Here is a 14,017-nt window from a genome sequence, read left to right on the forward strand (position 1 = left end):
AATATCTAGGTCAATTGGCAAAACATAGTTTAATTAAAAAAAATGTTCTACATTCTATTTTGGTGATTAGTGTCTGCGGTCTTAAAAGCCTACGAGTAGCCATCTAAAATACAACACTGGGCTCATCCCCTTCAGGAGCGAGGGTAAAAAAAAACTAAAGGAAAAAGTTAGTTCAAAGGACTAACAGACCACATCTACCACAGCCTCCACCAGACTGAGTTCAGTACAACTAGATGTTGCCCAGCTACTGCCACTAGCTGCTCTGACAGGGATCACAATACAGGGTCCCAGACAGAGCTGGAGAAAAATGCTGAACAAAATTCTAACTCACAAAAAAAGATTAGACTTACTGGTCTGACATAGACTGGAGAAACCCCAAGGGTATAGCCCCAGACACCCTTTTAGCTCAGTAATGAAGTCACTCCCAAGGCTTACCCTTCAGCCCAAGATTAGACAGGCTCAAAAAATAAAACAAGACTAAAGGGGCACACCAACTCAGGGGCAGAGACTAGAAGGCAGGAGGGAACAGGAAAGCTGGGAAAAGGGAACCCATGGTTGAGAAGGGAGAGTATTGACATGTTGTGGGGTAGTTAACCAAAGTCATAAAACAGTATGTGTACTGTTTAATGAGAAACTAGTTTGTTCTGTAAACCTGCATCTAAAGTACAACTGGAAGAAAAACCTTAATTTTAAAATATTGGTTTTGGACTGCCATCTAGGTTATAAGACCAGAAGAACTAGATGGTGCCCAGCTACCATTACTGAATATTGAGGGAAGATTCTATAGAAAAAGCCTGATCAAAGTGGGGAAACATAGAACAGATTTTGAAATTCTCAGGGACTCCAGACTTTCTGGAGCCACGGAGGCTGGATGAACCCCTGAAACTTTTGCCCTGAGATACTCTTTAAACCTTAAACCAAAAATATTCCCTTGAGTCTTAAAACCAAACGATACTCTTTAAACCTTAAACCAAAAATATTCCCTTAAGTCTTCCTAAAACCAAACAATAGTTTAGCTTAACTAGCAAAAACTGTTTGCCTTGAGCATTATGCTCTTTTAAGAACTATCTATGTGGGATCAAGGAGCCCTGGTAGTCCAGTGGTTAAAAGCTTGGCTGCGAACCAAAAGGCTGGCAGTTCAAATCCACCAGTCGCTCCCTGGAAACCCTATGCAGCAATTCTACTCTGCACCATAGGGTTGCCATGAGTCGGAATCGACTCAAAAGATTAGACAGGAACCTTAGAGAGAAGTGAGTTTATATTAATGGGGGAGGTACAATTCAGTAAAGGAGAGTGAGAATGGTTACAGAACCCAAAGAACATGTCAATGAATTGCACATGTAGAAACAATTGAAGTGGTACATGTCTTGCTATGTATATTCTCAACAACAACAAAATTAAAAAAAAAAAAAAAATCGGTGCTGGTAAAACAAGACAAAAACAGCAATGGTAAAATATTACCACCCTCTCTTTTGTAAAGATTTCCTAACATAAAGTTCTATTTGTAAAAATAAAAAGCAAATTTTTAAAAAATCATGGGTAAGGTAAAATAATATTAGAATTTTTGTGAGATAGCTGTTTTTTAAGTTTAGTTAAAAGATTAAATTTACTGTAAATATATACAAAGCATTCCAGACAGGCCAATCCTAGCAAAGCAAAAAGAGAAGCCCTTTCTTTCAAGTGTTAGAACATGGGATAAATGAGGCACTCAGCAAAAAAGGAAAGAATTGCACAATCCTTCAAATTTGAAGTAACAAGGAAGTACAGAAAGGGTTGGGAAACTTGCCTCTAAAATTTTACAGAAGTCTTTTTGCTCGCCCACTCACTCTCTAACCAGGGTAGAAAAGGAACCCCCACCCCAGGATAGCCTAACCATTGAGGTGTTCAGGGAAAACAGCCATCAAACTCTTATGAAATGTTTATGTACTATATCCCAATAAAGAATTTTACTCCCTTCCATTCTTGTGGTTACTGTTATAAATTAAACACAGCCGTTTAGTCTTTGTCACCTACAGGTAGTTTCTGTCATACTCTGATGCTTGTCTATAGGCTCTGCCATAAGCTACAGGCTACAATCACGTCTTGAAAAAAGAAAGTCTCAGAGAAAGGACTATACCATGTAATGAGTTATCAACACGTCAAAAAGTAGGCTTTTGGATAAAGGCTTCCAAGCTGACATCAGCTAGATAACTTTCATACTGTAACTGGTGGAATGACTAAGGATTTCCAGGACTCTTCTCAGTCCGGAAGCAGATGTGTACGTACTTCACAAAAGTAGACTGCTAACCTAGGACCCAGTGGAACACAAATTAATTACATGGACTGAACGAACTGTTGAGGAAAACTTAATCATGGTTATTGAATTGGAATTATTTTTAATATTCTATTTTTTAACGGATGTATGAAGAAGCCCTTTCTCCTTCCTTTTAGGCTATCTCAAACCCTCAATTTATTTATAAACTGAAATGAAACAGTTTTAAAGGATATCTGATTCTCACCGACCCCTCAGAATTCAAAAACAAATACTTTTATTGAATGTCCTTACTTTCCATGGCGATATAGTTATACAGGTATAACTACGTACACCTATATATAGTTACAGCTATATATACAATCATGTGGTCTACTATGCTGGGAATGACAAATTGAAAAGCAATGGTGTTGCATTCATCATCAAAAAGAACATTTCAAGATTTATCCTGAAGTGCAACACTGTCAGTGATAGGAAAATAGCCATATGCCTACAAGGATGACCAGTTAATCTATTATTCAAATTTATACACTAACTATTAAGGCCAAGGGTAAAGGAACTGGAGATTTTTGCCAACTTCTGCAGTGTGAAATTGATCAAACATGCAATCAAGGTGCATTGATAATTACTGGTGATTGGAATGCAAAAGTTGGAAACGAAGAAGGATCAGTAGTTGGAAAATATGGTTTTGGTGACAGAAACGATGCCAGAGATCACATGATAGAATTTTGCAAGACCAACGACTTTTTCATTGCAAATACATTTTTCAACAACATAAACGGCGACTATACACATTGACCTTGACAGATGGAATACACAGGAATAAAATCGACTACATCTGTGGAAAGAGACGATAGAAAAGCTCAGTATCATCAGTCAGAACAAGGCCAGGGCCTGACTGTGGAAACAGACCACCAATTGCTCATATGCAAGTTCAAGCTGAAGTTGAAGATAATTAGAACAATTCTACAAGAGCCAAAGTACAACCATGAACATATCCCACCTCAATTTAGAAACCATCTGAAGAATAGATTTGACACAGTGAACACTAATGATCAAAGCCCAGATGAGCTGTGGGATGACATCAAGGACATCATACACAAGGAAAGCAAAAGGTCATTAAAAAGACGGGAAAGAAAGACCAAAATAGATGTCAGAAGAGACTCTGGAAGATGCTTCTGAACGCAGAGTAGCTAAAGTGCAATGAAGAAACGAAGTAAAAGATCTGAACAGATGATTTCAAAGGGCGGCTCGGGAAGACTAAGTAATGCATTATAATGACAAGTGCAAAGACCTGGAGTTCGAAAACTCAAAGAGAAGAAGACACTCAGCATTTCTCAAACTGAAAGAAAAAATTCAAGCTTCTAGTTACTATGTTGAAGGATTTTTGTGCAAAATATAAAATGATGCAGGAGGCATCAAAAGAAGATGGAAGGAATACAGAGAGTCACTGTACTAAAAAGAACTGGTTGACATTCAACCATTTCAGGGCTTAGCATATGATTAAGAGCTGATGGTACTGAAGGAAGTCCGAGCTGTACTGAAGACACTGGAGATAAACAAGGCTCCAGGAATTGACGGAATACCAACTGAGATGTTTCAAAAAACAGACACAGTGCTGGAAGTGCTCACTCACCTATGCCAAGAAATTTGGAAGACAGCTACCTGGTCAACCAACTGGAAGAGATCCATATTTATGTCTATTCCAAAGAAAGGTGATCCAACAGAATGCAGAATTTATCGAATAATATCTTTAACATCACATACAAGTAAAATGTTGCTGAAGATCATACAAAAGCAGTTGTAGCAGTACATCAACAGGGAACTTCCAGAAATTCATGCTGAATTCAGAAAAGGATGTGCAATGAGGGATATTATTGCTGATGGCAGGTGGATGCTGGCTGAAAGCACAGAATACCAGAAAGATGTTTACCTGTGTTTTATTGACTATGTGAAGGCATTTGACTGTGTGGATCATAACAAATTATGGATACCATTACAAAGAATGGGAATTCCAGAACACTTAATTGTGCTCAGCAGAACTTGTAGATAGACCAAGAGGCAGTTGTTGGAACAGCACAAGTGGATCCTGTATGATTTAAAATCAGAAAAGGCGTGCGACAGGGTTGTATCCTTTCGCCATACTTATTCAATCTGTATGCTGAGCAAATAACCTGAGAAGCTGGACTATATAAAGTAGAACATGGCATCAGGACTAGAGGAAGACTCATTAACGCCTGCATTAAGCAGACAACACAACGTTGTTCGTTGAAAGTCAAGAGGACTTGAAACACTTACTGATAAAGATCAAAGAAGATGGTCTTCAGTATGTACCACACCTTAACATAAAGAAAGCAAAAATCCTTACAACTGGACCGATAAGCAACATCATAATAAATGGAGAAAAGATTGAAGTTATCAAAGATTTCATTTAACTTGGATCCACAATCAACACCCATGGAAGCAGCAGTCAAGAAATCAAATGACACACTGCACTGGGCAAATCTGCTGCAAGAGACCTCTTTAAAGCTTTAAAAAGCAAAGATGTCACTTTAAGGATTCAGGTGAGCCTGACCCAAGCCATGGTGTTTTCAATCACCTTATATGCATGCAAAAGCTGGACAATGAATAAGGGAAGACCGAAGAATAATTGACACCTTTGAATTGTGGTGTTGGCAAAGAATATTGAATATACCATGGACTGCCAGAAGAAGGAACAAATCTGTCTTGGAAGAAGTACAGCCAGTATGCTCCTTGGAAGCAAGGATGGCAAGACTAGGTCTCACACACTTTGGACATGTTATCAAGAGGGATCAGTCCCTGGAGAAGGACATCATGCTTGGTAAAGCAGAAGGTGAGCGAAAAAGAAGACCCTCAACAAGACGGATTGACACAGTGGCTGTAACAATGGGCTCAAGCACAACGACTGTGAGGATGGCACAGGACCTGGCAGTGCTTTGTTCTGTTGCACATGGAGTTGCTATGATTCGGAACTGACTCAATGGCACCTAACAACAACAACAACATGTATAACAAACAACAATTTGTTCTCCTTTTAATAAGGATATAACTGAGTAAATCCACTGTGCAAAACAAGGTCATATTTAAGAATGATCCCCTTTTTTTAAATAGAAGAAGCCATTATTATTAAGGAACAATGACTGACTTTATGTAGAGCTAATGCTTACAAAGCCCTTCCAAGAAAGCCGGCCTGGTACCTGGTCTATAAGATTCCATCCTCACAGGTAGTCAAGGAACGTCACTTACTTGCAGGCTAGGAGCCAATCTGGGAAACTTCAAAGTGAGAGACACTTACTCAAATTTATATGTACTACAGGTGGGGTGGGGTTTTTACAGGTGAAATAAGGAACCCTGGTGGCATGATGGTTAAGCCCTCAGCTGCTATACCAAAAGGTCAGTCATTCAAACTCACCAGCTGCTCCACAGAAGAAAGATATAGCAGTCTGCTCCCATAAAGATCATAGCCTTGGAAACCTTATGAGGCAGTTCTACTCTGTCCTACAGGGTTGCTATGAGTCGAAGTCGGCTCAAGGCAACCAGTTTGGTTTTCTGTTTGTTTGTTTTACAGTTGAAATAGAGAGATTTTTTTAAGGTTTGGATCTTAGCCTTGAGAGAGAGGACCAAGAGAGACTTTAAAAGTACAATCTGAGATACATTATGAAAATTTCAAGCAGAAACAATTGGTCTCAACCCATCTAGAGCAAAGGAGAATGAAGAACACCAAAGACACAAGGTAAGTATGAGCCCAAAGGTCAGAATGGGCCACATAAATCAAAGACTGCATCAGCTTGAGACAAGAATTAGATGGTGCCCAGCTACAACTGATGACTGCCATGACAGGGAGCACAACAGAGAATCTCTGAAGGAGCAGGAGACCAGTGGGATGCAGACCCCAAATTCTAGTAAAAACAAAACAAAACAAAACCAGGCTTAATGGTCTGACTGAGACCAGAGGGATCCTAGAGGTCATGGTCCCCAGACTGTCTGTTAGCCCAAGACAGGAACCATTCTCGAAGCCAACCCTCCAGACAAGGATTGGACTGGACTATAAGACAGAAAATGATACTGGTGAGGGGGGAGCTTCTTGGATCATGTAGATGCATGAGACTATCTGGGCAGCTCCTGTGTGGAGGAGACAAGGGGGACAGAAGCTGGCTGAATGGACATGGAAACACAGGGTGGAGGGAAGGAATGTGCTGTCTCATTAGGCGGAGAGCAACTAGGAGCATATAAAAATATAGCAAGGTGTATATAAGGTTTTTTATGAGAGAGTGACTTGGTGTAAACTTTCACTTAAAAAAAAAATTTCAAGCAGAGATTACTTCTCTGACCATAGAGTTGCTCAACACCGCAGGGTTCTAGATTTACAAGCCCAAACCCAAGGAGGCCCATAGTGATTAACGGACACTTGCTGCAACTGTGTACATATAGCAAGGTCACATATAATGAAGTGAACCTTTTCCAGAGTCATTACCACAATGTGAGGAGACTTATAAAAAATGATCCAATACTTGGGAATGAGACTGCATAAAAACAGGGGCTTATCTAATCTCTGGTATACACCTTTGATTGACCTTCTATTGGCCAAAGTATTTTATACTCTGTAGGGGAAAGAAGTGTGGACTGGGCAGAGCTTCCTTCTGTTGTACATGAAGTTCCAGTGACTGAACAGCAGCTAATAACAAGGGGTAGAGATTAAATTACAGAAAATAGTTTAATGCACATGAATCTTGTCCACAGCAATGCAAGAAAATTACATCTGGTGGAGAATAAAAATCTCAATACCTCATATTCTCATTTGAATTAGTTTTTATATCTTGTTGATTCATTCAGTTATTAACTGGCTGAATAAAATCTTTGACACGCATTCATTTCATATTTGTTTAAGAGTCACGGTTTTAACTTTCTGGAAATTATACTTTAACAAATCTTAAAGAAAGCCATTTCTATTGGACTTATAAATTAATTTGGATATTTATATCCAAATTAATACATCTAATGTCATATGGATTTTTAACATAAATATTTATTATAACTAAGTGAGCTTCATCATCTTTCCTTAATTTTTCTGAGAGCTTGCCAAAAGGATTTAAGTACTCAAAGTAGGAGGCTAAAGCACAAGTTGAAAAAAGAAGTCAGAATTTATCCAGCTGGCTGATAACATACACCCATATAATTAAGAATTGACAGTATATTGGGTTTATATTCAATACAAGAAAACAAAGAAACAAAAATCTTACCTGTCTATAGTATTTTTCAAATACAGGATTCCCACTTGATAGCTAAAATAAACAAATAAATAGAAATTATATGCTATGTAGTAACTTCTGTTAACATATCAACATTCATTCAACAGGTACTTGCAAAGCACAGATGAATAAGATAAAATATCCTTGATTTCAAGAAGCTTAGGTTTGGTTTACTTTAGGCAGTGCTGGTGATGAATAAATGGACTATATGTATTACTGAAAATCAGGTAAACAAGAAATAAAATAAGAACTTTAAAATTATTTTTGACATTGGAAGTCTTTTCCTCAAACAAAATTTTACCCAGAAGCCCAACATATAACAAATTAAACCTGAAATGCTTTGATTAAAGCCAGTTGAGAGGCCCAAGGCCCCAAGTACTCATCTTCTACCCATGTGCCGAAGTGCCTATGTTTAAAACTCAAAAACCACTTCAGATGATCATCTCAATTGATGGAGAAAAAGTACTTGACAAAATACAACACCTTTTCATGATAAAAACACTCAGAAAACCAGGAATACAAGGAAAATTTCCTCAACATAATAAAGGGCACTTAGGAAAAATCCACTGCTGACATCAGACTCAACGGAGAAAGCCTGAGAGCTTTCCCCTTAGGGTTAGGAACTAGACAAGGATGATGGCCCTTACCACAGCTATTCAATACTATACTGGAAGTTCAGGCCAGAACAGCCGGCAAGAAAAAAAAATAAAAGCCATCCAAATCAAAAAAGAAGGAAAACTATCTCTATTTGCAGATGACATGATCCTATATCTAAAAAATTCCAAAGATTCCACAGATCTACTAGAGCTAATAAATAAATGCAGCAAAGTCGCAGGATATAAGGTCAACACAGGAAAATCAGTTGTATTTCTATACACCAGCAATGAACAATGAGAAAAAGAAATTAAGAAAATAATTCTATTTATAATAGCAACTAAGCCAATAAAATACACAGTAATAAATTTAACAAAAGTGGTATGCACTCTGAAAACTATAAAACAATGCTGAAAGAAATTAAAGAAGACCTAAACAAACGGAAAGACATCTCTTATTCATAGAAGTCTTAATATTGTAAAAATGTCAATATACGCAAAGTAATTCACAGATTCAACACAATCCCAATCTAAATTCTAAGAGCCTTTTTTGCAAACATGAAAAGCCCACTCTCATATTCCTATGGAATTTCAAGGGGCCCCAAGTAATCAAAACAATCCTGAAAAAGAACGAAGTTGGAGGACTCTCACTTCCCAATATCAAAAGGTATTATATAAAGCTACAGTAAACAAAAGATTGTGGCACTGGTGTTTAAGTACAGACATATAGACCAATTGAAAGTCCAGAAGTAAACCCATACATCTATGGTCAACTGATTTTCAACAAGGATGCCAAGTCCATTCAAAGGGAAAAGAATAGTCTCTTCAACAAATCGTGCTGGGACAGCTGAATCTCTATATACGAAAGAATGAAGCTGAACCCATCTCTCATATCATATACAAAAATTAACTCAAAATGGATCAATGACCTAAATATAAGAACTAAAATCATAAAACTCTTAGAAAAAAACACAGGGGTAAAGTTTTAACACCTTGCTTTTGACAATGGGGAAACCCTGGAGACGTAGTGGTTAAGAACTACGGCTGCTAATCAAATGGTCGGCAGTTCAGATCCACCAGGCCCTCCTTGGAAACTCTATGGGGCAGTTCTACTCTGTCCTACAGGGTCGCTATGAGTCAACAAAGTTCGGTTTTGGGGTTTTTTTGACAATGGATTCTTAGATATGACACCAGAAGCACAACCAAAGAAAAAAAAAGAAAAATTGGACTTCATCAAATTAAACACTTTTGTGCATCAAAGGACTTTATCAACAAATGGAAGAGACAATCTACAGAATGAGAGAAAATATTTGGGAACTGTATATCTATATCTATTAGGAAATTCTGGTGGCATGGTGGTTAAGAGTTCGGCTGCTAACCAAAAGGTCAGCAGTTTGAAATCACTGGGTGCTCCTTGGAAACCCTATGGGGCAGTCCTACTCTGACCTATAGGGTCACTATGAGTTGGAATCAACTCAACAGCAATGAGTTTGGTTTTGGTTTATATATATTAAGAGTTTAATATTGAAGAATATATAAAGAACTCCTGTAAATCAACAACAAAAAGACAACCCAATTTAAAAGTAGGCAAAGGACTGGAATAGACATTTCTCTAAAGAAGATATACAAATAGCCATTAAGCACATAAAAGATGCTCGGTGTCATTAGTCTTTGTTGTTGGGTGCCCTCGAGTCCATTTTTGACCCATAGCAACCCCGTGTGATAGAGCAGAACTGTCCCACAGGGTTTTCTTGGCTGTAATCTCTATGGAACCAAATCTCCAGGTCTTTCCCCCACGGAGCCACTCAGTGTGTTTGAACCATCAACCTTTCAGTCATCAGCTGAGCACTTAATTGTTGTGCCACCATCAAAGCCACAATGACATACCACTTCACACCCACTATGATGGCTATAATTTAAAAAAAAAAGGAAAATAACAAGTTTCAGCAAGGATACAGAGAAACTGGAATCCTCTTCAACTGCTGGTGAGAATGCAAAATGGTGCAGCCTCTGTGGAAAACAGTTTGGCGATTCCTCACAAAGTTAAACATAGAATTATAATATGAAGCAGCAATTCCACTCCTATACATATACTCAAAATAATTAAAAGCATTGGTACTTGTATACCAATGTTCACTGAAGCACTATTCACAATAGCCAAAAGGTGAAAACAACCCAAATGTCCACCAACAAAAGAATGGATAAACAAAATGTAGTATACACATACAGTGGAATATTACTCAATCATAAAGAGAAATGAAGTTCTGATACATGCTACATGACACTGAAAATATGCTAAGTGAAATAAGTCAGAAACAAAAGGACAAATATCGTATTATCCCATTTCATATGAAATATCTAGAATAGGCATATGCATAGAGTCAAAAGTTTATTAGTGATTACCAGGGACTTAGGGGAGGGGAGAATGAGGAGTTACTGCTTAAGGAGTACTCAGTTTCTATTTGGGATAATGAAAACCTTTTAGGTAGTGGTAATTCTATATTGGCGTAATAGCGTTTATGTTTTAAAAGAATAGAAGTAGTTCTGAATGGTGAGAGAAGAGAGGGATGGGAGGTAACACTGCCAAGTTCTGCAGAAGACAACTTAAGAAGGGCCTTATCTGCCATAGTAAATGTAAAGAAAATAAGAAAGGGGATAGATTCAAGAGCTTTCAACTTGGTATTAGTTCTAGGGGATTATTTATATGTGAAGAGGGAAAATAGAGGCTGAATGTAGGGAGAGCACTTAGGAAATAATTTTAATGGCCCAGTTGAGGATCCGAACATTGGCAATGGCAGAATGATATCGTCTGAACAAGTTTTTAAGATAGACTTGACAGAACTTGTTAGATGCGTGTTGGGAGAGAGTTATAAATACAAAGATAAACAGGGAAAAAATTCTTCAAGCATCAAGGTTGGGCCTATAGTCCTAATGGGTACAAAATTAAGAAACTAATATTCATTTAGTGCCCATTTTAAGAACACATTATGCAAAGTGCTTTGTAAATACTATCAGAAATAATCTTTGTGAGCCATATATTAACATTTCAGACTGCAAATGAGGAAACTTAGTCTTAGAGAAGTTATTTGTCCAGGTTTTTAAATGGTAGAGCCAGGACATAAACTCAGGTCTGTCTCACTCCAAGATCCATGCTCTCTGACAATACCATGCTGCTTCCCATATTCCCTGGTGTGCTCAGGACAGTCTTGGTTTGCAACTTGTTGTTTCAGCATCCCATCCAGTTTACCATTTGTCCCAGGTTTTTTATTTTTACAATAAACTATTATTACTTATCATTACATTAAAATACATTAGAATGAACTAGGATATAAGACTTAGTACACCTCTACTCTGCATATCTAGCTTCCGGCCAAGGTATCAGCTAGTAGTAAGATGTAAGGGCAGTGTTGAACAACTTGAACAACTAATTAAATCTGAAAGTGGACTAGTGATAACTCCATCTTTCTTTTCCTGACTGCTTACAGATGCAACATAACATCTTCCTTTCGAGGACAGCATGCAGAAGACTCACTGAAAAGTATCTCCTCAGACACAAGCCAACTGTGCACAGCTACATCCTTATGGTCTTGCAATACACTGGGAGAAGCATTTGGCACTGTTGCTCCTGCTGGCTATTTAGCATGCCAGGCAGTACAGTGACACGTGCGGTAGCCTGCAAGATGGACCAGGCCACCAGCCAGCTAGGTTGTGGGAATTCACAGGTTAGGCACAAAAGATTTATTTGCAAAGAGCCAACAGTCTGAAAATTCTTGGGTTGTTTTGTAGGTTTCGTCATTTATTGTATGGAATTAATCTAGTATTATTTATTTTATTGTTTGTAACCATTTTTCATTACCCAATAAGCCCTTTCAGCAGCAATGACCTTGAGCTTAAAAGAAGAAACTGCATACAAAACAAAATTAAATAATGAATTCCCATTTCTCCCAAAAATTGATGGGGAATTTGCATAAAGCCTTTGAGGCTATTTCCATTTACCATGGGAGCTCTAGTGATATCACTGTTAATAAGCTAGCTGCAATTGTCAAAATTTACACATTGTAACAATACCTGCAGTTAAAAATCTGAGGACAAAACTGGTATTGAATAAAAAAAAAAAAAACTCAAAATAGCAACATGTGCGTTCTCCTTGCAACCTGTCATTGGTCAGATTTTAAAAGTTAAAATCTTTAAGAAATTACTTTGTCAATCCAACCTAAGTGTCTCAGTAGTGAATCTTTTAAAAAAACAAGTCCTCTAAAATTTTGTTATATATTGTTCAAAATCATCTGGAAAACTTAATAAAAGATTAAAGTTCAATCAACTTAATAAAAGATTAAAGTTCAATCAATAAAGCTCCAAAAAAACTTCAGCTTTTGAAGCTTTTAGCAAATACCAATTATTATAAACAAAGCTTCCTGCAGAGACATTGAAATATATCCCTCAAAAGCAAGGGAAGAACTGAACAAATTGATGAGAATTCAAATGATACATATAATTTAATTCTGAAATCCTACAATTACACTTTGGAATCTATTGTAGGAGTTCCATCAAAAAAGTCTCCCTAATTTTAACAGGATAAATTTATATTCTGCATCGAGATGGAATGAAATTATAGAAGGCCTACTACTTTACAGCATGTAAGTTTGGCGAAAGAAGGAAAATAAGCGTAAGTAGAGAACAACTTATTTGACAAGATTCATCGTATAAAAATATTTGTCAAAGAGAAGTATTTTTAGGAGAGGCAAAAAAGACACAGCCCGTGAAAATATCTGGGCTGAGATACGTAGCCTTTCGATAAGAAAAAAACCAGAATTAAGAATATTTTCCACTTAACAAAGTATTTTCTGAGCTAACCAGAACTACTGGCACATGAACAGAGAGTGTATTAACAATTCACAATATTATTGGTTACAGAGAAGAGTCAACTGTAAGGGTTAACAACCACAAGCCATAAAACGCAACTCTGAAAAATACTGCGGACAATCTGAAAAAATTAAACATAATAAAAGTATATTGGAAAAAATTACATTTTTTAGAAAAGTATTAGTGACATGATACTAGAGACAAATATAGCTAAGACACTGATTATAACATGATTATTACCAAGAATAATTATTTTGCTTTCAGTTTTTAATATTCAGATAATCAATGTAAAGAACTTTTTTTGTTCTAAAGTAAAACAAAATATTTTTTAAAATAGATTTTGAATAGAACTATTTTATTGGTGCACCAGTGTAATAAAACCACTTTGACAGTCAAAAAGTAAATATTTCAAAAAAACTTATAGAATTTTAATATTTGCAGTGCTCCCTTTCATTCTCTACAATGTCCCAGTTTGAATGACAAATTATATGGTCACCTTACTTACAAACCAAGGTGTAAATACTTTGCTAAAAAAAGAAAATTAAATAAGTTCCCTCAAAAATGAAAAATTAGTTTTTTAAGACAACTTAGTTGAATTTTTAGTACTGAGAAAAAGAACACATACATAGTATGAAATGCTGAGTTCCAATTGTTCATTATTTATCATTACATTATAGACTCACCGGTTACTACATAAATACATATGAGAAAGCATTAGCTCACTAAAATGTTCTAAAGTACACCCTGTGCTGATTATTGTGCTAATGAGATACAGCTAAGTGAGAATGGAAAAAGCCTCCCAAATTGCCAATTCACTAAGAAAGTAAAACGATCAAAGCGTGTTTTTGGTGTGTCTCAAAATGTTTCATTTTGCTCTAAAAATTTAAGAAAATGAGTTAACAGTTTAGAACCAGTGAACATAAACAGTAATGAACATCCAAGTTATGTACAACTCATACCGGCTTTTTAATGTTATGTAGATATGCCCTCATTTTGAAACTAGAATGAACCAGCCCCTACTCACAACACATTCTTCATCA

At 36.9% G+C, this 14,017-nt stretch overlaps 1 protein-coding gene across 5 annotated transcripts in view; it reads right to left on the reverse strand.

The window, feature by feature from the left end:
* EPS15 (epidermal growth factor receptor pathway substrate 15) overlaps nucleotides 1-14,017 on the reverse strand; it is a 177,024-nt gene that overhangs the window by 134,177 nt on the left and 28,830 nt on the right. For all 5 annotated transcript variants that reach the window (XM_049875165.1, XM_049875161.1, XM_049875163.1 and 2 more), the window contains one exon: nucleotides 7,513-7,554. In XM_049875165.1, the coding sequence (XP_049731122.1) occupies nucleotides 7,513-7,554 (42 nt within the window). The remainder of the gene's footprint in view (nucleotides 1-7,512; nucleotides 7,555-14,017) is intronic.

The sequence above is a fragment of the Elephas maximus genome, chromosome 3 (genome assembly GCF_024166365.1).
Source record: "Elephas maximus indicus isolate mEleMax1 chromosome 3, mEleMax1 primary haplotype, whole genome shotgun sequence".
Taxonomy (NCBI): domain Eukaryota; kingdom Metazoa; phylum Chordata; class Mammalia; order Proboscidea; family Elephantidae; genus Elephas; species Elephas maximus.